The sequence below is a fragment of the Erpetoichthys calabaricus genome, chromosome 14 (assembly GCF_900747795.2).
Source record: "Erpetoichthys calabaricus chromosome 14, fErpCal1.3, whole genome shotgun sequence".
Lineage (NCBI taxonomy): Eukaryota > Metazoa > Chordata > Cladistia > Polypteriformes > Polypteridae > Erpetoichthys > Erpetoichthys calabaricus.
Window position 1 is genome coordinate 80,591,863 of NC_041407.2, and position 24,980 is coordinate 80,616,842.

Genomic DNA, 24,980 nt, shown 5'->3' on the forward strand with positions numbered 1-24,980 from the left:
GCATTCTTTGTTTACAGCATTTTTTCACACCTGCCTAAAACTTTTGCACAATACTGTGTATTTTTTTATATATATATATGTATGTATATGTATGTGTATGTATATGTGTGTGTATATATATATATATATATATATATATGTATGTATGTGTAAAAATAGTCTATATATTAAAAAAAATCAATTTTTGCAAGCATTAATTACAAAAAAGTTTTGTTGCAGATAAATTTCTTATTAAATTTTAAAGCTGCTCAGTAGCTCACATCACCATTCAGAGATAATAGTAAACAAAGGTATAAAACAATACAAATATATCAAAATTCTAACACTATTTACTGACATTTAAACAAAACAATGCTATGTAATAAATAAGCCATACTGTTTTAAAACTGTATTGTGTTATATCATACAGAAGAGGAGCATGGTCAAAAGTTCCCTATTGTAGTCTGCCTCTTGACATGCACATTGTTAAAGTTTGCTCATTGGTGTCAAAAACTGTTTGTCGCTGTGTGTATCGCTGCAGGGCACTGCAACCTTGGTGATTTGATGGGAAGGACGGAGGGTTGTGGTTTTGCACAGCGTGAAACAAGTGTAGCAGGAATTTTTTAAAGTTTCTAACACAGTTTGCCAAAGAGAAACATTGCAATAATAAATGTGTAATTTTATTCTCCAGCAATTATTTTAACTAAGAAAGTGACAGGTATATCTGAACTTTGTTCTGGGTCACATGGAGTAATAGGAACTGATAGTGGATGGCATACCAGTTTATTGCATAGCAAACTCACATACACACCCATGCCCATTCACACCTAGCCAATCTAAATTAGTAGTTGTCATAAAATCAAGGAGTGAGGTTTAGAGATTGTTTTTTTTAAATACAATATGATTTAACTTAAAAAAGAAAAGCAAGGAGTCCTAAAAACATTTAAAGTAGTCAGTCAGTCATTTTCTAACCCACTTAGTCCTGAATGGTGTCATAGGGGCTGCTGGAGCCCTTCCCAGCTATTATAGCTGGCATGGCAGGAACAAACCCTTGACAGGGCGCCAGTCCATTGTAGGGTGAGCACACGCACAGAGAACTGGGTCAGTTTAGTAACACCAATTCACCTAACCTGCATGTCTTTAGAAGGCAGTCAAAGGAAACCCACAAAGACAGCAGGAGAACATGCAAACTCCATGCAGGAAGGACCTGGGAGGTGAACCCTGGTCTCCTTACCATGAGGCAGCAGCTCCACCACTATGACACTGTGCTGCCCATATGCAAAGCATCTGCTTCTAATTGCCACAGAATGTCCTTAATCTTTGTGTATTTTTATATTCCTATAACATTACAGGATATGTCACCATACACCCTTTTGTATACAGTGGCTGGCATAATTGTGGATATTTGACATGTTTCCATAATACCTTCCTTACACCAAAAAGAGTGGAGTGTCCAGGCAGTTATATTTTGTTGTCCCCTTAGTACTTCATTGAGTATTCTCCATCCTCCGAGCAAAAGAAAATAGCAAGGCCATGTGTTTCTGAAGCATAAGATTGCACATTAAAAGCTTATTCCCAATATCTTTAGATTGTGCATCTTTTAGTAAAGGCAAAACATAAGCAAAACTGGGAAAGGCAGTCGGGTTGGATGGAGGGAATACATCTGATGTACATTTTTTGACTTCGCTCAGATGGTTGTCAGCTGTCCAAAGCACACCACAATTCCAAAACCACAAGGTACACAGTCAAGTGCTGTTCTGAGAAAACTTCTCAGTAGTTGTCAAATGTCGGATAACTGTGGTCATTCTGGCAGGCAAAGTAAGCAATCAGCTGACCATTGCAGATCATCAGAAACAACCCACTGCCTATAACATGATTAGGAAGAAAAAACAAACAAAAATGCACTTAACATAAGATCAGTACATGTTGCATAACTTTTCTTTTTTTATGGTTTTACACTTAAAATTTCAATCCATTTTACTACTATTCTTCAAAAGGTAAGAAAAAACAATTGCATTGTTAAATGTAGTCAATACATTTGCCCATTTCCTACATCTTATACCAGTTCAGAGTCTTGGAGTCTGGAGGCTATCATGGCAGCATTAAGCAAACAAGGAGCCAACCCTCGAGTAGTTAGTCCAACACATTGCAAGATTAATCCTAATAACATTACATTTCCAAACATTAATTAATATGGTCAGCAAGTACCAAAGCATGAATTAAATTATGTAAACTTTTGTCTAGAATGAAGCAACCTAGAAATAATTTGTAATACTAGAACTTGTATGTCCCCAGTAGGAAATCAATATTATTAGCAGTTCCCTATTGCTTGAAGAGATACAGTACTATAATGCATTATATTGTGTATTAAAGTCATGTAAACACAGGTTTGGTACAGCTGAATATTACTAATAGTCCTTTTGATGAATCAGGCTACAAACAGTTTGTAACGTTAGAAACAGTATGGCATAACTTGGAATTCATTGTTTTACCAGTTCCATATTGCTAGAAGAGGCACAGAGTTAGACAACAGTAAGGCAAGAAATTATGTCATTATTTCACATAAGACATCATTTGTTGGAACTGAATTTCCCATTGGGATTAATAAAGTATCTATCTATCTATCTATCTATCTATCTATCTATCTATCTATCTATCTATCTATCTATCTATCTATCTATCTATCTATCTATCTATCTATCTATAACTAACAGGCCAGTTAAACTGTCACTGTAGAAACAGTTTGTAATGTTATAAATAGTACATCCCAATTCAGTATTCATTGTTTTTAGCAGTGCCATATTGATAGAATAAATACAGGCATAAGCTTACTGTTATATAATACATAGCATAATCAAGCCATGTAAACACTGGTGAGATACAATTGAAAATATCAGATCTATAAATGTATCAAAGTAGAAACAGGTTTAGATATATGGAATGAGTTTGAAATGCTAAAATGAGTTGATTCCTACTTAGAAATCACTTTTTTCAGCAGTTCGATATTGTTAGAGGAGATATGGAACTAAACTTACTTAAACGTAATAAATAGTGTAATGAAGTTACTTTTAGGTATATTGCATTATGAAACATGAAAGAATGATGTATTCGATACTAAATAATATGTGTGGTACACTCAGGACATACTTACATGTTAAAATTAACAATAATAAAACCAAAAATATTTAAGTGACTGCAATGAGTGATTAAAATACCTTACCAAGAGCCAGCCACCACTGCCAGATCAGGGGAAACTCCTGCATTACTAAGGACAAACAGAGACACAGTTACGGAGAAGCACATATATTCTGAAAAATCCAACAGATTTACTTTTATAAAGTTAATTTCTCCACTACTGTAAGGATCTCCTGTTTTTGAATAGTTTTTGCATTTCACCTTGGGGTGATCTGTGTAAACTTTGGCCTCTATTGTTTTTATTTGTTTGTTTTTTTTTTTTTACCCCAAGGAATCCATTTGCTTCATTTATTATTGAAATATACTCCAAGTTTTGATTTTGACCATTTTTTAGCCACCATATTAACAGTACTATTGTTGATTCCTGGAATATCGTGATGTGGGCATGTCCACAAAAGTCAAAGCACTGTCAATCACGACACAAGAGGTTAAAAAGTCAACGAAGGGTAATTTTCCTCATCTGACTACACAGATGCCAACACCCTTCAAATCTTTATGACTATTTTGTTTGTTTTGTTTCTCTGGTTTTTGAACTTTCGGAAATCCCTGACTTTGATTTTGTCTTGTGATTCTTGGCTTTGGTTACTGATAGTTGATCTCCCAGTTATGACCCTTGCTTCAGTTTTTTTGTTTTTTCTTCTTCCAGTCACCCTCTAAAATCTCGTGTCTGTTGGGCATAACAATTGCATGGTTGTAGAAAGTCAGACCCTTCCTAACAATATTAGACACTCTGCAGGATCCCACCTTGGATGGGATGACATAGTATTCTAAGGCACACTCTGTCACTCACTCATCCTAAACCATTTTAGGGATCATAATAACTTAGAATCTAACCCAACTGTCCATTTTATTACTCTACTTTATACATTAAATGAATTATATGGGCCAGAGCCTATCCAGGAAGCATCAATCACAAGGCGCAAACAAACGCTTGGTAGTTTATTGCAGGGCACAGATGCACACAGACACACACACACACACATACTTTCAAGTGACATTCATTAAAACTGGAGAAATTTAAAAGGAGCAAATCAGCTTAACCTGCAATTCAAGAGATGAACGTATCCTGAAAAAATTCATACTTTATCCAGTTCATGGGTTACAGCCGTGGGCATAAGATAAGGCAAACAACTGTGAACAGGGTACACATACTCATACTGGGACTATTTAATCTAATCTGTACATCTTTAGGTATGCAGCAAGAAACCCGAGAAGACAAGGGGTAGAAGTATCATTTCTTAAATGCCGCCAAAAAATGCTAAGCTGCTAAGATCAGGGCAGAAACAAGCCCTAATATTTGGGAGGTTCCCTAATCCTAGGTATGTTATAAGAAAAGAGGGCTAAAAATCTGAAATAGCCACCCCCTCCTTCTAATGTTCATGGCCAAGTCATCTAAAGGAAAAGTAGTAGATTTCCAATAAACAGACTGACATTGAGGACCACTGGGCTGTGTACTGACAATATTGAGCTTACTATTTTTAAATACAGCAAGATATTAGACCAGTGTACTCTGACTGGTAAAGTCTACTAACGTTGCTTTGATTTCAGGTTGTCTACTATGCCTGTTCAGTGCCACGTATGTGCTATAAAACAGTGATCCATGTTGGCATTATATTGAGGAAGAGTGGTTCCATTCTGGTAAATAAAGTTATCTTACTCTACCAAAGAGTCTTATTTCCATAAGATCTAGAAGTCATTGCCACAAATATCTAGAAATATTTCAACGGACCCATCCATAAACGCAAATTGATAGACTTAATAGGAAGAGATAGCCTGACACCTAGATCTGTGAATTATTTAAGAGGCTCACTTTTTTTTCAAACATTTGTGGAAATATTGCACACATGTACTGTGAGTATACAATTGTTGAAAGTATATTATGACAATATTATCACTGATTTCATTTAGCACTAAATCTTAAAAAAACAAAGTCAGAAAGAAAGCCTAGATTACCCCAATTGTAGACACAGATTACAATAATGGTAAGGCCTGATATGTACTTCACATTGAAGCAAACTTTGGGTGGTCTTGGAAAGCTCAGCACTATGTCTGCAGTGTTCATTATCTGCATGCTGTCACGTGAACACTCTATTGAAAGGCAGCATACCTCTCTGACACAAAAGAGCTTAATTATAAATACTGTAATAAGGAATATCAAAACTTGCTGCAACTTTTGTTTTTCTTCTTTTATAGAAAAATCGAGAAAAAAATGGCACATTGATTGCTAAACAAATGTAGACTAGAGGAGGGCAAGTTTAATTTTAAAATTAAATTCAATGCAGACTAATACATAGGATGGGTGACTTTTTGTATTTAAAATATCTTCTAGTTGTTTTAACTATTTACTAGCTCTTTTTGTGAAATATGCAAAGGCTAACAGTAAACCAATTTATATAAAGTTTCAACAAACTGGCAATGATATTACATTATGTGTTCTAAGCTTCTGGCAGAAATAAGAGAACCAGAACTACAAACTGTACAGTGAGATTAATACAAGCGAGTGGCATTGTGAATGAATTTAGCAAAGCCCTTTGATGTCATTTAGAGTTGGCCCCCAGTTAAATTATTTTTGACACAACACAGAGGATTTGCCTGGATGTCTTCTGCAGAGAGTTTGTGTACTTTGTATGTGTGCAACAACACTAGTGGATGCTCTGGGAGAAGTGCACATTTCTCCACATTTTAATACATTTTGTCTATTTGTACATATAAAGTAACCCTAATTAATTTCATTCCTAAGTATAAATCATCCTATAATAGAGGAGATGTCACCACCACTGTCAATCCCTGACAAAAATACACCTGGTTTTGTCAAATTAATAGCCTTGTTCATTCTCCAAGCCAACATTAATAGCTATCCAGAAAGATATTCACCCATTGTATGCTCAAATGTGTTGATGGGTACCATGCACTATGGGCTGTTTTCAGAAAAAGCATTCATAATAAATATATATATATATATATTGATAAATAGGTAGAGAATATTCAATTCAATTACAGTAATTTTAAGGTACTCCTGTACTCTGATGACAGATGTTATTGCACATGCATACATTTACAAATATGACAGGACAGTTCTAATAAAGTTACAATATTAACATTACTGAGTATCATATAGTGAGTTAATGTTGGTATCTTAAGCTAAACCATCTGTTCTACCACTGAATAACAGATGGGCCATTCAACAATCCATTCATTCACCACAATGTAGTGCTTTTCTCTATAAACTAATATCATAATGTAAAAATCATGCAAAGTAAAAAATGATTTTAAGGAATGGAAATATTTGTCTTTCTCACCTGCAGATGTTAGCCCAACATGAATACATGTGACAGTGATGGCATAATCCCAAACCCAGCGTTTTACAACAGCAGCAAAAAGTAGCCCACTACTAAAATATGTAAGCTCCATGGAAAGCAGATTTACTAGGAAACAGATGAAAACATTTTTAAAAAAAGGATAAAATGCAATGTTTTGACATCATCAAAATAATTTACATTGTTTCACTGTCTCTTGGTCTTTGAAAGTACAAGAGCAACAAGATGCATAGCAACACTAAAACTGCTTCCCATGACCATTTAATTGTGCCATTAAAGCAAGTACATCTAATAACTTGTTTGTTTTTTATGTAGAGCATCATAATAGCAAAAGTTGTTGTAAATGAGAATTGCCTCTCAACTGACCTTTTTGGTTAAATTAAAATTAAATATAGTTTGCGGTCATTTTCCTGAGATCTCAAAACCTGGCACTTTTAATAATCCATCACTTCATCCAATTGCTAGTCTGACTTCATCAACGTTTAGAGGCAAGAGTTGATAAAGCCTACCTAATTAACAGGTGGGCCTGGACATTGCAGGGCACACTCAAATGTATACCCACACTAACTAATATATGTCCGTTTTAAATTTCTTTTTAATCTAACACAGAGATATGTGAGAAACCGTGCAAAAAGGGAGAGAATATGCAAACTCACAAGGAAGGTTGCTGAGTCTACAGTCAAAGTCATGTAGAGCTATAACTTAATTTAATTAATTCATTCATTCATTTCATTTAGTTACATAAACATGGAGTTTTAAGTAATAAGGATAATAAGATGTTTAAAACAGAACCTAAAATTGCTTGTAAGCTAAACTGTAAAACATTGATTAGATTTGATTATTGAGCTATCCAACCAAATATTTAAATTGCTTCAATAAGATTATAGTTGCTGTGAAGCAGTAGTGATAAATAAACAAAAAACATAAATATCAATTTTAGTGATTACTATTCCAGCAGGAAAGACCAATGAAATTCTTTGTGTTTTTCTTTCCAACACTTACTACTTGCTAATAAAGCATAAGTAAAAGTATATTAAGATGCCAGGAAAGTTCAAACTTTTCCATGATTATGCCTTATCAAAGAAATGTGGAAAAAATCTCTTGTTAATATATTTTTGCTAAATTTTAAAATTGTTTTCAATGATCTCTCAATAATAATAAAATTAAACTTACCAAGGTACTTGGAATTTGATTCTGTAGGCTCTGTTTTAAAATCAAAGGGTATGAGTCCATCAAAATGATCAAGTCTAAAGAGAAAAGGCAGTACACACTTACAGGAGGAAACTAGAGGTCATCAGAGTGACATTGTATGCATTTTGGTGTTCTGGAAAACCATTCATCATTTTTTTTAAAAACACTAGATGGTAAGAATCAAAGCCTATTCCAGTAAAAATGGACGCAAGGCAGCAATCGCTCAAAATGGACCCAAGTTTATTACAGGTCATTCACACATATACTAAGTCAGAGTAGAGTCTCTATTATAAATATCTTTAGACTAAGTGAAAACAAGTAAACTTAATATACCCAGACACAGAACAACATGTAAACTGCACACAGAAGGTCCCCCAGCCTGGAGCCAAAATGGGATCCAAGTGACCCATGGATGTAACTTTTTAATAGAAACAGTTTCATGGATATTGCAAGTTCATGTCATCCTCTTTTTCATCTTTTCTTTAACATTTTAAAGAGAATAAATAGGAAGATTGAAAGTAATAACTTCAATATCACATTGTCTCAGGCACCAATTTAATGAATGCAGCTTTGAGGTGGTGTAATGACCACAAAAATATGAGCTTGTAAATCATTTTCTTTGCCCAGTTTACACTACAGTCAGACACACAAATAACAATGGTTTGGGTAAAAAGTGTTAAAGCTTCAGGGAAGCAGAACTTCAGGCAGAACAGCTTCTCTTACCTAAAGGCACCAAAACAGATACTGCCAATCATATAATATGTCGTGTAAAAAATGACCAGGCATAGCAGCAAATGTAGGAAAACAGTCTGAAATTAGAAGAAAATAAAAATCAGATTTTTAAAGTGAGTTCACACTCAATCTTATAACACCTAGTCTTTGTCAAAACGTTGCCTAACTCATCATCATGAGGTGTGCCAAAATAACTAATGCCGGAAGGGATACAGTTAGTCCCATAATGCACTTATTGACACACCTACACTCATTCATATCAGACCAATTTAGAATTCTGAATTGACAAAACCTGCAAATTTTGGAGAATCCAGGGAAATCTCTGATGAATGGGCAAACTTTGTAAAATATACAACAGATATTGATTAGGCTGGAAACCTACCCAAGGGATCCACTGCACCACTTTACATTTAACATTAAAAACGCTGAAACCTGCTCTGTCCAATTTAGGGTTGCAGTGAGCAGGAAACAGTATTGGACTGTGCCTCAGGCCATGGGTGTTGTAGTGGGGGGTTGTGGTAATAATTACCCAGGGCCCACTGGGTTGGGGGCCCCTTGAAGCCTGGAATGAAAAAGACATGTCACAGACATGGACTGAAAGGAAGGGGGCCCACAGATACGGTTTATGTATAGGACCCTATACATAAGAGTTCTGTACTACACCCCTGCCCAGTCCTTTGCAGACTTTATATTAATTGATTTTCATTTATTTAAGCATCCTTTTCAAGAGTGCTACCAAGGTTATTAAATTAAAAAACAAAAATGATTTGCTTTGGTGTGCAAACTGAAATTAACATTGTGTAAACCATTGTTTAGACTGATCATTGCCGTAAGTGGTCTCGTTTGCATTAGGCATTTATTTTCTATGGTCACTTTTATTATTTCTTTCAGTCTTCACAATGTTAAGATGCATTTTTGCTTTACTGTTGTGAATTCAATTTTTGGGGTTTCTTTACCTAATGATTCAACAACCCTAAAAACAACTAATTAAAAGTTCTTCAATGTAATTAATAAAAACAAAGGTGAGATGACACCATGCACCAAAATTCAAAGTAACTTTGCTTTATTTAGTTACCGACAATGTATCTCTGTATACATGTATAAAATCCAATGGCTGTCTATATGTCTGCCTGCTTTTCATGAGAGAACTACTTAACGGATTTAGATTGGGTTTTTTTCTATAATTTGCTTGAATATTCCGATTGATTTTGCGTCTTTTCTCATCATGCTAAGTACTATAGTTCAGATACGGCACCGACTTATTTGCGTGAATCCAAGAGACAGGCTGCGGGCCGAGGGGAGGGGAGGCGGGCAGGGCCATCCACACTCATGCGCCAGCCTCTGTTGGAGTTGCCACATGTTGGAGTGTGCCTTGCCTCCACTTAGCTAGTGATACCTGTTTGTTCAGCAAACATTATCATCTAGAGATTGTTAAGGAGTAACGTTTGACGTTATTGAGAGAGGGGTCACAACTAGTACGTGTGTTTTAGAGGGTACCTGCTCATTGGCAGACATAACACAGCCATGTGCTCTTCTCCCCACACTGGAGAAGCTCTCCTGTCAGAGCTGAACACGATCACATATAATGGCAACATTTGACATTGGAGTGTACCTTGCCCAGAGATACCTTGCCAACTTTTTAAATTTTTGGCAAAGAGATCACAGCTACATTCTCGCCCCTGATAGCAAAACTAAAAATATTGTATATCAAGAGGCCCTCGGATACGAAAGTTATCAAAATAAATTCTTATCAATACAAATAATCACATTTTTTTTTATTGATTTTTAAAATGTGTCCTGTTTCACTACAACGTGGGTGAAGCTGTGGGGGACAGCTAGTTATAAATAAAACTTAATCCTTTGTTACCTGCACATGCCATAAAAGACTGTTGTGTTCAAATCCCCAATAATCAAAGCTCGCCTTCAGCCCGGAGGTCAAAGTTCACATTTCCAAAAAAGGCAGGCAAACAACATAAATAAAGAGCGAAAAATGGGAATATGGCATCCAAAACAAAGCTTGGCATCATATGCTGAACACCTGAAAGGACAGCTAGGGAACCTATGAAAAGTAAGCATTTTACAGGTTCATTTCTAAACCAGACTTAAAGGAACTCAATTTGTGTTTAAGAGAACAGTTTTGTGTGAAATGTGATGCCTATAAGGGGTCAACTTTTAATTGTACTTCCGAGCCCGATTCTTATAGTTGTGCTCTAGTGGTTTATCTTCTCTGACTTTTTTAGTGTCTCGCATATAATATTATGACACTACCAGTTTCAGTGGCCCACTGTGGCTGTATGATTTTGTTCAAATATGTTTCATAATCAGCGAGTCATGTTTCTTCAAATTGACCTCATTGTTTAACTATTTTGGCCTTTTTTCTTCTCATATTCTGCATTTGAAAAAGTGCAATAGTGTTTGATCTTGTAAGAAATGTATAAATATTTGTATTTTTGACACATCTTTAAATGCTTCACTCTGTTTTGTAACTTACATATTAATTCATCTTTTGAATGTGTGGAGTTTGTTTCCTTGATTGTACCCTAATAATACAATTAATGATGAATGGAGTACACAGCATCCAATTAACTCTGAATGCCAAAAGACTGTAGCTATTTGTATAAGACCCGATAGTAAATAAAGGCTTCAAAATACCAGACTGCCTGAAAAAGTGCAATGAAATGTATTGTGTTGAAAATTTTAAACATAAAGATAAAAAAATCGATAACAAATTTTGGAATGGTCCATTGAGTACTTCCATGTAAATGTTGCTTTAGTGATAACGGAAGATTTTACAATAAAATAATATACAGTCAAATACAATAAATTTATATGTTTTATGCACACAAATAAATGTACAGTAAAATGAACAGGAAATAGAATCAAGTAAACAACTTTAATGATATTTAATTTAAAACTACCACTTGGATCATAAGCCGTGAACACGCTGCACAGGTCGACAGATTAGTACTGGCTGGTTTGACGCTTGTGTTCGTTTCTTTCTCTTCATCATCGCGCATGTGATCTGTACAGCAAATTCCCTGCCATCTGTCTCCACTTATAAATTTGAGTGTGTGAGTGTGTACATGTAGATTTGAATAAATTATGTATCTCAAAAACAGCTCTTGTAAAAATTTCGAAAATGAATAGGACTGGGCTTATTGCTAAACAGAGAAGATTGCAACAATCGTAGTTCGAGTGAACAGTTTCTACGACAGTTATCGTTGGTCGTTGTCAAACCGTTTTTGTAGGATATGGAGATAAGTGCTGGACTATGATCAATAGGCCTAATGTCTGTGACAAGACGGACACGACGCGTCTTGTTTGAAAAAGGACAATTTTTTTGGAAGTTATCATGGTGTATAGGTTTTCACATACACATTTTATAGAAGACGTGCTAAAATAACGTTTTCTCTACATTTTGAACTTCATAGAATCAGAATCTGACATTTGACCCCATCACCAGACTTCCTTTATATGGAAGTAATAAAATCAAAACATTTTCCCACGTAATATACATAAAAACTGAATGCATTTCAATACAGATTTAACTGATACTTTCGTAATTTCTGAGTTGACATCAACATACATATAAACTCGTGAATTGCCGTTTGCATAATTAAGGTCCAGGAGGAAAACCAACAGGCACAGTGGACCCCAGGATGTCATTGTGTCCCATATTACACTTTTACAGCCCCGGTGACCTTGACTTGAATTGAGTGCGTGCGAAAATGAAAAGGATAAAAGAACGTCATATTTCATTTCATCTTTAAAAGAGGGGATGTTAGCACGTAAAGGTTAATCCCGACACATTGAAGATAATTACTTTTAATGACAGACTATGAATAGGTAGGCTTGCACGTTTTCAGTTTAAATTAACTTCACTTGCAGATTTTTATTACACCTGTGCTAGTGGGCATAAGACATGACGCACGTATGTTATTCACAGTTCATTAGGCTCAGTGCATTTGATAGCAACCTCTTTTGGTTGTGGGTGGACTCCGCTCTTCAGTGAACACAAGAATATACCGCAGACTTTGTAAAGAAACCTATCCCCTGCATTGGACCAGAAAATCTAAATGCTACAAGTACTAAAACGAAATCATAAATACTGCATACGTTACAAATTATGTATGAACTCGTCCGTTTAATTTATTTTAGCTATTCTTTTATTTATCTAACCATCCGATATACCAATTATTTATTATGCAGGCGCTAGGCAACAAAAACATGGTAAAATGAGGCAACGCAAATGAAACAGCTTGTAAAAGGCGAACATTCTAGTGATCACTTGTAGGATGCAGGTCTCAATTGCCATAATACAGCTTATGGAAGGCGACAATTAAACACAGAGTTGGCAATTCTGAGGGATGCACGTATCTATCAGAATTCCTAAACCGACCACAGTTAATGCATCATTTTCCAATGTGATAGGCGCCAAACAACCAGTTAACCGTAATAAAAACAGACTCTTTTCTACCTTAGTGTCCTTCGCTTTGCCTTTGACAGCCATCTGTGCGCAATCCTATTATGAACATCCCTTTCCTTGCTTTGCCTGCGTTCAAGTGTTTTCTTGTACACGAGCACCAACTTGAGGTAAGTATTCACTATTACAAGTATTAAGATACGTTTTTAGGGAGTGGATATACACCTGGATTTAAGGAGTAGGTTACAGTTATCTTTATTGATAGGTGGCTCGTGGTGAGTAAGGACAGCCAAAAATCGCCATCTTTACCACAGTACACTGAAATCCCGGTAGCACCGGGCGTAAGACGGGAGCCAGCCAGCTCTGGATTGTGCGAATTCCCAACAAAGAACACGTTGTTAGTGCCGCCAATCAACCTAACCCGCATTGTCTTGGGATATCAATGGATAACCGTCAAAAAGACTGCGCAAATTAAACACAGACAGATACAAATTAAGTTACAGTCCTGGGATTTAAACCCTCCATCCTTAAGAAGTGAGGCAACATAGCCCACCACTCACCGCTCTTTATGACACATGTTCTGTGTCATCTTATACAATTGCTGCTTATTAAAAAAGCATGCCTTGTGTTTTACTTAGCACCACCCTTAATTTAAATTTTTAATATTTAGTTACATTTTTTCACACCCATATATATCTGAAATCAAATGTCAGATTGCTTTCATACCACCTACAATTTTAAAAACAATGGTTCTTATGTGGTTCCTCAAAGTACAAGGCAAAGTACAATTTTATTCTGGGAAGGGTTCTCTGTATACAAATTTGGTTCTTTGTACCTTGAAAAAACTTTCTGCATATTAGGAAAACAAAATGAAATATTTAATGTATGGCTGGCTACCTATGGAACTAATAAATTTTAAAAAAAGACTGTGTTACTGTAAACAAGAGTCCTTTTCACCCTAACCTTAAATTCAAATCATGACTTATAGGTTATTTCACAAATCTGTTACCATCTATTTATGGTTATTTACTATATTGCGCAAATTAAAGATCCAAATAAAGGTTCTTTCTGGAACCTTAATATAGCTGGGTGGTTTGTGAGCCAAAATGGTTCCTCTATGGCATCACTCTGAAGAACCCACTCACCTTAATTTTTAAGAGTGTACAATTCTTAAAACATGGAGTAATTTTAAAACTTAAAACTATTCCTCTCGGTTACCAAGTGACATGAAAAGTCAAGGTTGTTTTATGTTTGCTTTGCATGTGGGGTCAACTTGTTGGTACAAGCTGGTTCCAGCAGGAGTGTCTTCTTGGTCCCTTGGTCTGGAGACCAAGACTAACTCATACAATTTACAAAGAAATTTTACGGTGATAAAAGTAAATAGCGCTATATTTATGCACGTGTCTTGTAATGGACCGGCATTAAAGATTCTGCCCCGTTCTAGATCTAACAAGGGGGCAGACGTGAAGTGATTTTTACTAAGTGATCCTCTAATCTCTGCTAAAATGGAATGATTTCATACTTTTTGAAATATTCATTTTAGATTTTCAAACCACATGTAATGCAAATATATACTGTTGTTATTATTATTATTATTCCCAGTACCCATTAATTACTGTATTTATGAAATACTGAATGATTTAGAGATTACAGAGAAACAGAAACAGGTGCTACTAGGCTTCAAACGGCTGAAATCAAAGAGCAGCATTTGCCCAAAATTACCCAAGGAAGGTAGTGACTACCGTGTATGCGTTAGGTAATGGTGAGAGTGCTAGGTATATGTTAACCCATGTTTCCTGTCTTTTGTATTTTTAGTCTAGATAATATCTGAAGTGCTGAGACAAAAATTGAGCACTGTTGCTATGTATTGTCTCAAATGCCTACACGCTGTAGAAAAGCTATGCTGTACATTCCAGATTAAAATTTTCTCTATGGTTGAATATTTACAGATTTCATCGTTTTATATATAATCTCGGGTAATAAACACTCTGACAGTTAAATGTACCTTTTATCTAGTTTTTCAAAGAAATGATCATTTTACTTAACGCAAACTGTGTATGTTCACTCGGTGATGTGTTGACTCCTCATCCAAGGATTCTTTCCGCCTTGCGCCTGATAATTTTTAGGGTGGGCTTCAGCTTTCCCGCGAACCTGATTAGGATAAACGGGTTTGGAAAATGGATGGATGTGTAAATTGTCGAATAATTATTCGTAGTGACGAAGCAACAACACCATCATACCCAGGGCCGTCTTAACGTAAGGGCACTGGCCGGGGACCCCAGGAACATAGGGTCCCACGATATGTCTGATGCCTATGCACGTTTCTGTTTTGCTATCAAAACAGGGGCCCCAGCACACTACTTTGGCCGGTGGGGCTATGATGCAGTTAAGACGATCCTGACCATACCTCAGATTGTTATGAGCACGTCTGTCTTTAAACTTACTCTCCATCTAACAACTCAATAAAAATACGAAATAGATGTAAAATTTAAAACAAAGCATCTTTTAAACAAAAGATTTCCATGCAGCAAACAACCTGCGATCAATCCATCGCAGCGAGCACGGTCTAGTCACATGATGACACATCCCAGCGTCCGCTTGTTGGGCGCGCAGGCGTGTTGCAGTGTAGGCTATACGAGTGGGCGAAAGACCGAGTGTGACGCGGGAGGGATGCCACGGGTCTACGTTGGCAGGTTGAGCTACCAGGCTCGGGAGAGGGATGTTGAGAGATTTTTCAAAGGTTACGGGAAAATACTTGAGGTGGACCTGAAGAATGGGTAAATATCCAGAAAGCGATGGAAGCTTTTGAGATGATTGTAGAGAGCGGGCAAACACACTGGCATGACAAACAAAACAGGCCTCGGCTTGCCGTTGCCTGTAGAGGATTACATGTTTTTTTGTGCAGCCGAGCCTCCGGGTTCTACCAAAAATCAGTCTGTTTGGAACTGTGGTGATTTTTTTTATTCTGTTCGAGGTCCAGTGCTTGTAACAGGGATGGCCGGTTGTATGGATGAATGCACGCTTTACTCTGGAGCTCGGACGACCTTCCCGATTCAGGCACAAAGTACCAGTGGTCTCTCTTTGATAAGCTTTCGTGCAAAAGCAAGAGGTATTTTCGATCTCAATATGAAATAATACATCCTGCACGCCCAGCGTCGCTTATAATGTATTTTTCCCAAAAATTGTAATTTTAATCACAGTTCATATTTATTACATGGTACCAGGATGATTTCTTTCAAAGTTTTTGTTTAAGTCTGCATTAACGCTGTTTGACCTTTTCATGGATTAAATACGCACTGTTTGAATATAAAGCGACGAGAGTATCCCTTATATCCTGCAAATGCAGTTCACCGGTTTATGCAAGGATGTGTTTTTAAAGAGACTATTTGATTCCGTAGTATTCACTATCCTTTTTTCTTGGTGCTTGTGTACATTTTTGTGAAATCTTTACTTAACGTAAGTGATTTAACGAGCTCACGTGCGTTTATTTTATTTGCAGTTATGTGTTTCCATTATTTAAAGGTTCCTCTCACAAGTCTCTGCCACAGATATTTGGTCCCCCTGAACATTTAAAGCCTGTTGACAATCATTAATGAAAGTAAAATAAGTGCTCGTTTTACTACTGATTTTAATATACTGATGTAAAACTTTTTTATGTTAAAGTAAGCATGATGGTTTCTAAATACCATAGTCTGTGCTGAGTTATGCATGTTCCTCCATAAATGAGAACCCCTGCCTCATGTGTCTGTTTTTTTAAACATGAACTTTAGTCTAAGTTGTAATGTTAAATTGTTCCCCCACCATTCAGCACGGGTTTGTGTATTTTTTTCATGGGATAGAATGTTGTTCCATCCAGGTTTGATTTCAATGGCCCTCTTGGCTGTCTGTCTTTGTAGTGGTCTAAGTACTTTCTGACCACTGTAATATTAGATGTCTAATGAACAGTTGTAACATATACATTTTGTAATTGACCTTTGAACATTCACAGAGCAGGCAAAGAAAGCACTGGTCTGCCACCATGACAGATTTCAACATATTTTTAGCCAATTTACTTACCCAGAGCTTTTTTATGTGTGATATTGACACTTGTATTTGACCAAAAAATATTGTACAGACTGCGCTGCTCTTAGATTTTTACATGAAGATCAAAGTTACTTTGACATTGGAATTTTCTTTTTCCCTTAATTATATTCTATATGCTTTTAACATTAAAATTCCATTGCAAATGTGAATATTGGTGAAAACAAAACTAAATATGAAGTTAAATAGTTAGTCTTCAGTGCCTGCACAATGGATAATGTGTGGAGTTTTGGTGCCTCCTGTATTGGGAACCACCCAGGAAAAACATGTACACCCACCAAACATTATTATTCGGCTTGAGTTATAATTTAGCACAAGTTTCGGGTACATGATCTGTGTTTTTAACCTGATGTTTTATTACATTGCTTCCTATTAGAAGTTGCTTGTGGTTTCTATTCTGAGTTCATATAAAAGTTACATTTGTGATACTCTGCACATTCACACATGATAACCAAGAGAGGCTCTTTTTTGACAGGTCTAACAGATTATAAGATAACATGAGAATGTTCTTGTTTTACACAGCCCTACGTAAGCATAAACACAGAGTTACAACAAATAAAACTGATCCGTTTTAGTAGTTAGTGGATAATGAGTAGTGTGTTGTTTTCCCTTAGGGTACAATAGATACTTTGTTTAGAGGATTGAGGGAGATTTAATGGCAACATTGCAATTAAGTAGTTTCTATATATTGATAGGTGATAATGGTAAAAATTCTGGCTTCCAACATGGATTGTGCTTGTGTTTTCCATGCATTATAAGACAGTAGGAAACTTGAACATGTATTTTCTTTCATATACAGTTATGGCTTTGTGGAATTTGATGATCCACGTGATGCAGATGACGCTGTGTATGAACTCAATGGCAAAGACCTGTGTGGGGAGAGAGTTGTTGTAGAACATGCTAGAGGTCCTCGCCGAGATGGGAGCTATATGTCTGGACGTAGTAAGTGGGGCATTTATTTACCTTTTTTTAAAAATATTACATTGCTAATATTGCTTGCATGCTAATATCATTTAAATGACAAATTATCTAGATTGAATTATTTACAGTTTTTAATTGTAATTTTAAAAAGTAAAAGATGATTCAGACATTTTACTCAAATACTGGTTATTTGAAGAAAAATTAACTGTTTAAGTAAATGTTATTGTTTGGTAAATAATGAAAGTTACCAGTTTGTATTGATAGTGTTTTATAATTACTTTTAACAATATGAATGGATTTTTTTTAATGTCATTGTTTAACACTAGATTTAACAAAGACCTCAATGTTTTAATTAAAAGAGTCCTTAGAGGCTAAGATGACTGGCTGTTCCATTTGCTGTCCTTGGGTTACCTTTCCATGAGTGGCACTTTGACCTTTGTGGCCCTTGGCTGACCAAAAAGGAAGCCATGTGACGACCGCTACCTTTTTCCATTAGACCTGGGTGGTGAGGATCCCAAGGGTTAGACACAGATGTGATTAATCTGAAATAGGTGCCTGAAAATCTTATTTCATATCAGAGTCTAAGAATAACAAATTACCGTAAGTAAAATAATGGTAAATGGTTTAGTGGCTTGGTTAAATTTTTCAGATTGTTTTAATGTACATCTGTTCATTTTTGTAGCTGAATTTTAACTGTAATATGTGCATGTTTAACAATGTTCATAGCTTAAAACAGTACATATTTAATTTCTATTTTAAATATTTCTGTTGATATTGATTAATGCTTAAGTAATTCTATTTTTGTTCTTTGTATAAATGTAGTGCTAGATGATGGAAATACCTATTTACTTATTTATTGCTCAAAGAGGGTTGTATTTGGTAGATAGATCTTTGAGGGTGGGCTATAGTTTCACATTTACAGTATTCACTTTTCTCTGCCTAATTTAATTGTATTATGTGCTTGTCACCTTAAAGGCGGAGGTGGGTATAGACGGAGTGGGAGAGATAAATATGGACCGCCTACACGTACAGAATATAGACTCATTGTAGAGAATCTCTCTACACGTTGCAGTTGGCAAGATCTTAAGGTAAACCTTTATATCTTATGTAAGAGTTACTAGGCCCTGAATCTATTACAATTCCAACATTTTTGGTGATTGGTAAAATATATTTTAAAGGTGAATATCAATCAAAACAATCTTGGCTAGGGGAAAGGAAAGTGAGAAGACAATCCAAAACATAGTCACAGGACTGAAAGTACACTGCCTGTTGCACCAAAGAGTTAATTAAGAGGAAAATCAGTTGTCTGCTTGGATGTGTCTGGTCGTTAAGAGCTAATCTGTCCTGTATTTCACATCATAAAAAAGAATCTAAAGATGTTAGAGGCTTACAGGGTTGATTATATGCAATTGCATTTAAATACTTTGATACTTCATCTAAATTATTATTATTTGTGCTAACCTTTCTATGGAGGATGGTAGAACATTCTCAAGCCATTAGTTCTTTTCAGGAATTTGGTATGGGTTGTGCCTGGACAAGGTGCTGTCCCATTGTAAGGCCCTGTTTACATCATACTTGCACTCACCACTGACATACATGTTATTAGGTGGGTGCACTGAAAGTGTGAAGCCAGAACGGTGAATTAGTGAGACAGCAGTGCTAGCAACTGTGCTGCCCTAAATGGAAAGTGGAATATACAAAGTTGTATTCTGAAACATTATGGACTAGTGTTTGTAAGTGTAGTAGTTCAATTGAATTATAGCCTTTTAAAGTGATGTTAAGTGGAGTTGTATACAGTAATCCCTCGCTATATCGCGCTTCGCCTTTCGCGGCTTCACTCCATCGCGGATTTTATATGTAAGCATATTTAAATATATATCGCAGATTTTTTGCTGGTTCGCGGATTTCTGCGGACAATGGGTCTTTTAATTTCTGGTACATGCTTCCTCAGTTGGTTTGCCCAGTTGATTTCATACAAGGGACGCTATTGGCAGATGGCTGAGAAGCTACCCGGCTTACTTTTCTGTCTCTCTTGCACTGACTTTCTCTGATCCTGACGTAGGGGGATTGAGCAGGAGGGCTGTTCGCACACCTAGACGATACGGACGCTCGTCTAAAAATGCTGAAAGATTATCTTCACGTTGCTATTTTTTGTGCAGCTGCTTCCTGAAACGACATGCTGCACAGTGCTTCGCATACTTAAAAGCTCGAAGGGCACGTATTGATTTTTGATTGAAAAACAAACTCTGTCTCCCTCTCTCTCTCTCTTCCTGCTCCTGACGGAGGGGGTGTGAGCTGCCGCCTTCAACAGCTTTGTGCCGTGGTGCTTCGCATACTTAAAAGCAAACAGCCCTATTGATTTGTTTGCTTTTTTTCTCTATCTCTCTGACATCTGCTCCTGACTTGAAGAGGAAGATATGTTTGCATTCTTTTAATTGTGAGACGGAACTGTCATCTCTGTCTTGTCATGGAGCACAGTTTAAACTTTTGAAAAAGAGACAAATGTTTGTTTGCAGTGTTTGAATAACGTTCCTGTCTCTCTACAACCTCCTGTGTTTCTGCGCAAATCTGTGACCCAAGCATGACAATATAAAAATAACCATATAAACATATGGTTTCTACTTCGTGGATTTTCTTATTTCGTGGGTGGCTCTGGAACGCAACCCCCGCGATGGAGGAGGGATTACTGTAATACAAATGGAGAGAAAGTGTATTTAGAGTGCAATTAAAAGATAATATTTAGGAGTAACTGTTTGCTTGCTTATCCATCGCTGTTTTTATAGAACATATTTTATGCAGATTTTTCCTTCTCCCACTTTTGATTTTCATTTAAAGCAAATAAATAATACTGTTTTAGCTTCTATAAAGATGACTCTTTGCTTTGAATTTGGTGCAGTGTAGCACTGTTTTAAAATTGCCTTTTGTGAAAAAACTTGGATTGCTGTTTTATTAAGTTGGTGAATGCAGTAAACATTTTCATTTCTTTATGGATGGAAACTTTTCATAGACGTTTAGCGTATAGATTTAAATTAGGGCATTCTATTTGGTTTGCATTACTTTTTAGATTATTTACTGGCTGCCAAATTTTCAAATTTCCAACAGTTCAGATATTTTCTAAACTTGCAATATTTTTCCTTAAATGTTGAAAATATGCTGTAATAACTTGTGTGTAAAATTGCTCAGATACTAGAACTGTGTTTAGAACTTTAAATAAAACTGAGATATTTGGATTAAGTAGAGTTTACCATTATAATAGTACTTTTTTATACTGTTTTTATAAAGTAGTTAATAAATGCACATGTTCCAATATTAGAAATAATGTTTGTTTGAACTGTTATGTCTGAAATTATATATTTCAGGTTACCAACATTTTAATGTTTATTATTGTTTCCTCATTGCACAAATGTAAAAAAATAATTTTTCATTCTAGGATTATATGCGTCAAGCTGGTGAAGTTACTTATGCTGACGCACATAAAGGAAGAAAAAATGAAGGTGTTATAGAATTTAAATCATATTCTGACATGAAAAGAGCTCTTGAGAAACTGGATGGCACTGAAGTGAATGGCCGAAAAATTCGTTTAATTGAGGACCGACCTGGGTCAAGGAGACGTCGGTCTTATTCCAGAAGCAGGAGCCATTCTAGGTAAATATTTTATCAAAACACATCTGTTTTATGTTTAGTAATTTTTTCATACTAGTTAGTTGCTAATACCCTATATCTCTACTAAATAAATTGCAATATTACCAGATATGATCATGAAAATGTTTTACTGCAACTGCAGTTTGTTAATAGAAGCTGGGTTCAGATTGGCTGTGGAGGAGGATTAGATATTCAAAAAGAAAAATGAATATTTAAAAAAAAAAAAAATCAATTGGATCATTGATGAAGAAAAGTGTAGTGGATTGGTAAGATTAATCCTAATAGTTTTGTATGGACTGTTCCTTTGAAGACTGTGTAGAATGAACATAGTATGCATTCAGTTTTATTGGGATGGTAGAATAATTCTATTAATTATTGTAGACAAATTATACCTTGTAGCTGTACCTTACTTTTATAAATATAAGTGTTTAAATGTTTTATGTGTGTTAACAATTCTTTACAGAAAAAAAGCTTTTTTAAGATTTTTGAATAATTTCCTTTCTAACCGTTTTTTTTGAGTTTAAAAAAAAAAAACCAAAATCTTTTCCCTCATCTCTAAGATCTTACTCCAGAAGCAGGCGTTCACGGAGGAGTCACAGTGCTAGCAGCAGTCGTAGTCGTTCAAAGAGCCGATCACATTCTAGGTAAGAATAATTGTGTGAAAAAAAAGTTAGTGATGCAGTAAATAAGCATTGGTTCTCCCACCCTTGTAATACATAACATCTGATTTTTCCCTCTATTTTATACTGACATTATAGAAATATTTAATAAAGAAAAATGTGATCTCAGTGTTTGAAAAAGTAAATAAACAAAAGTTAAAAATACTAAAACAAATGCACCTAAATGTTAAGTCCCCAATACTATTTCTAACTAGTTTAATTTCTATACCATTAAATATTCAACTTTTTATAATGCAACTTTTTCTTTCCCACAACCTTGGAAAATGTAATACTGAAATTCCTTATATTTTATCAAGTGAAAGTTATATTGGATAAAGTGAAGTGAAGGTTCTTAAATATCTTTGGTAAGAAGTCAATTTTCCTGTCCATTTGTGTCTCTCCAAATAGATGAGACTAATTTATAAAGAAATTTATATGAAAAGGGCAGGGTGCCATTTTGTAAACTTCTTTTTTAGAGGTTTCTTCTTAGCGATTTACTGCTCTAATTGCTAAAAAAGGTAATTCTACTGAGCATCAAATATTAGTTGTGTATTTTTTAAGCTAAGATTACTTTGTCACTATTATCCCTTGCTCTCATTTGCCTCAGACACTTCAATGAATCTGCATTTTGTTTGTTCTTAAACAAAAAAATCCGTGCCTTAAAGCTGGGACCTTTGGGGTGGTATTCCAAACATTATATGAGATCCTTATAATTTACAAAATATGTTCTCTACAAAGCAGCATGGATAAGAATGTTTTTTCCATCAACAGAACAAAGTTAAAACAATTTTATCTGAAATTGTTGGCTGTTTTCTTCCCTGAGGGATGAATAAGGCTTCCCTGTTTGATTTGACTAGTGTGGTTTTTGTCTAAACAATATATTTGATGAATGCATCAGAGCCAATTGAAAGCACACCATGATAAGAAATTATAAATGGCTAGAATTGTAAGCAGCTTAATATGCGTGTCTGTGGTGTGTGTTTTTTGTTTTTTTTAAATACAGTTGTCAGATATTTCAGGCTGATGTTGTGCATTCTTAAGTAATTTTGTTTCCGACTTGCTACCCTTGCATTTTATTTAATTTGTATTATCAATCACTATAAAATATGGTTTTAAATGTTTGTTGCCTTTAATAGTGTTTAGATTATCACAATTACAGAATGAACATGTTATTAATATAATAAAAGGTCACATTGGCAGATAGTTATGCTTCAAATATGCCACTGTATTGGTTCAAGTACAGTTTTAACACTACAACATTTCCTGCCTTGACAAACTTTTACAGTTCACATTTATATTTTTTGTCCTTTGCTAAATCATGTATTGGATCTTTAAATAATTCAAATTTAAAATAATTTAAATTGCTTTTAATCTATAAATTAAGTCTGCATTTGCACTTAATATTAGATACTGTATTTTTAATTTATTTTGACAACTATCCATTTTTATTTATTTATTTTTCTTGTTTTCATTTTCTAAAAACCACAGATCGGCCTCCCACTCAAGAAGCAGAAGTAAGAGCCAAACCAAGAACAAGAAAGAAGAAAAAAGTAAGAGCCAGAGTCGAAGTGCTAGCCCAGAAAATGAAAATGAGACTGAAGAAATTGAGAATGATCAGCCCAAAGAGGAAGAAGACATACAAAAATGTGAAAGCAGGTCTAGCAGCAAAGAAAAGGAGGAGAGTAGAGAAGATCCAGTCAGGGAAAAGAGTGAGGAACATGTCAGGAGCCGTAGCCGGAGCAAAAGCAAAGACAAAAGGAAAAGTAGAAAGCGAAGCAGAGAGGAGAGCAGAAGTCAGAGTCGGAGTCAAAGCAGGAGCAGAAGTAGGAGTAGAAGTGTGAGTGAAAAAAGCAAAAAACAAAGCAAGAGGGAAAGCAAGAGTAGCCGTAAGAAAAAAAAGAAAGATGATAAAGAATATTCCAGGTCCAGATCTAGTTCAGTATGCAGAGAAGAGGAAAACAGCAGAAAGTCATCACCTGAGCAGGATGACTCCAAGAACAAAGTGGAAGAAATGGATACCAGTCAAAGGTCACGCCCTAGATCGAGGTCAGGGTCTAAACCTGCTTCCCGATCAAGATCACGCTCCAAATCTAATTCCCATGATAGGTCGCCATCAAAATCATGTTCCAGGTCACCATCAAGATCTGCGTCACGTTCCAGGTCAAGGTCTCGGTCCCGGTCTCGGTCTTAGTCCATTTGACTCTGCTTGTAAGCCATTCTTTGACATTCTTTATGGTGTAATGTTTGATAGCCAGCACAAAGGGATTATGTGTACTGCACATGTGTTTGTGCACAAACATTTTTTTAAGAAATATCATTTCTTATCAAATGTTTTATTGATATTTAATAGATTTGAATATGCATTAAGCTTTTTATTTTTAAAGAAATATCATGTGTACACTAAACATTAAATACAAACCTGGGAAAGATAATTTTCCTATAGGTGACATTAATAGTATAATTTTGTCCTTTTACAGTTTTAACAATTGCATTTTTAACCACACATTTGTTGTCTAGATTAAAAATAGCTGTCTCTGTACAGTAGTTTGATGTTGATGAAGTCCTCCCTCCTGACCCCTCCGTGAAGAAATAAAGTTTATTTTTTGTTTTGTCCATTCTTGAGTATCATTTTTGTTTCTTTATCTTTCCCCCATCTAAACTACATTATATTCCATTATCAGCTGAAATTGCAGCGACAGACTTTTATTCAGTTATACTGTATGAAACTAACTTTGCAATTAAATATAAAAGGGGGGTATAAAACCAGATTGGCACTACAGTAAGTAATTCACAAAATGGCAATCTATGCCTTCCATTTAATGATATTGGCTGCAGATAGCC

The 24,980-nt window shown here is 35.5% G+C and overlaps 2 protein-coding genes across 2 annotated transcripts; one reads left to right on the top strand and one right to left on the bottom strand.

Annotated features, from left to right (window-relative positions):
* Nucleotides 1-490: 490 nt before the first annotated feature.
* On the bottom strand, nucleotides 491-13,130 carry LOC114664954 (transmembrane protein 244-like). Its single transcript, XM_028819287.2, has 6 exons — nucleotides 12,892-13,130; nucleotides 8,406-8,491; nucleotides 7,665-7,738; nucleotides 6,474-6,599; nucleotides 3,200-3,244; nucleotides 491-1,844 (listed from the first exon to the last, which is right to left on the bottom strand). Exons 1-6 carry the CDS (start codon nucleotides 12,922-12,924, stop codon nucleotides 1,750-1,752), a joined length of 459 nt encoding a protein of 152 aa, XP_028675120.1. The 5' UTR covers nucleotides 12,925-13,130; the 3' UTR covers nucleotides 491-1,749.
* Nucleotides 13,131-15,447: 2,317 nt separating this feature from the next.
* On the top strand, nucleotides 15,448-24,754 carry LOC114664550 (serine/arginine-rich splicing factor 4-like). The gene is made up of 6 exons (XM_028818713.2): nucleotides 15,448-15,614; nucleotides 17,717-17,859; nucleotides 18,814-18,926; nucleotides 21,269-21,483; nucleotides 22,041-22,124; nucleotides 23,628-24,754. Exons 1-6 carry the CDS (start codon nucleotides 15,508-15,510, stop codon nucleotides 24,328-24,330), a joined length of 1,365 nt encoding a protein of 454 aa, XP_028674546.1. The 5' UTR covers nucleotides 15,448-15,507; the 3' UTR covers nucleotides 24,331-24,754.
* The last annotated feature ends 226 nt before the right edge of the window (nucleotides 24,755-24,980 follow it).

Bases quoted from the DNA above. Each gene is read 5' to 3' on its own strand.
- LOC114664954 (XM_028819287.2), bottom strand. From the start codon at position 12,924: ATGGCTGTCAAAGGCAAAGCGAAGGACACTAAG. The intron at 7,739-8,405 runs GTAAGAGAAGCT...TTTTCTCTTTAG, and splicing joins ATCTGTTTTGGTGCCTTTAG to ACTTGATCATTTTGATGGAC. The intron at 6,600-7,664 runs GTAAGTTTAATT...TCTGTTTCCTAG, and splicing joins ATCAAATTCCAAGTACCTTG to TAAATCTGCTTTCCATGGAG.
- LOC114664550 (XM_028818713.2), top strand. From the start codon at position 15,508: ATGCCACGGGTCTACGTTGGCAGGTTGAGCTACCAGGCTCGGGAGAGG. The intron at 17,860-18,813 runs GTAAGTGGGGCA...GTCACCTTAAAG, and splicing joins GAGCTATATGTCTGGACGTA to GCGGAGGTGGGTATAGACGG. The intron at 18,927-21,268 runs GTAAACCTTTAT...TTTTCATTCTAG, and splicing joins GCAGTTGGCAAGATCTTAAG to GATTATATGCGTCAAGCTGG.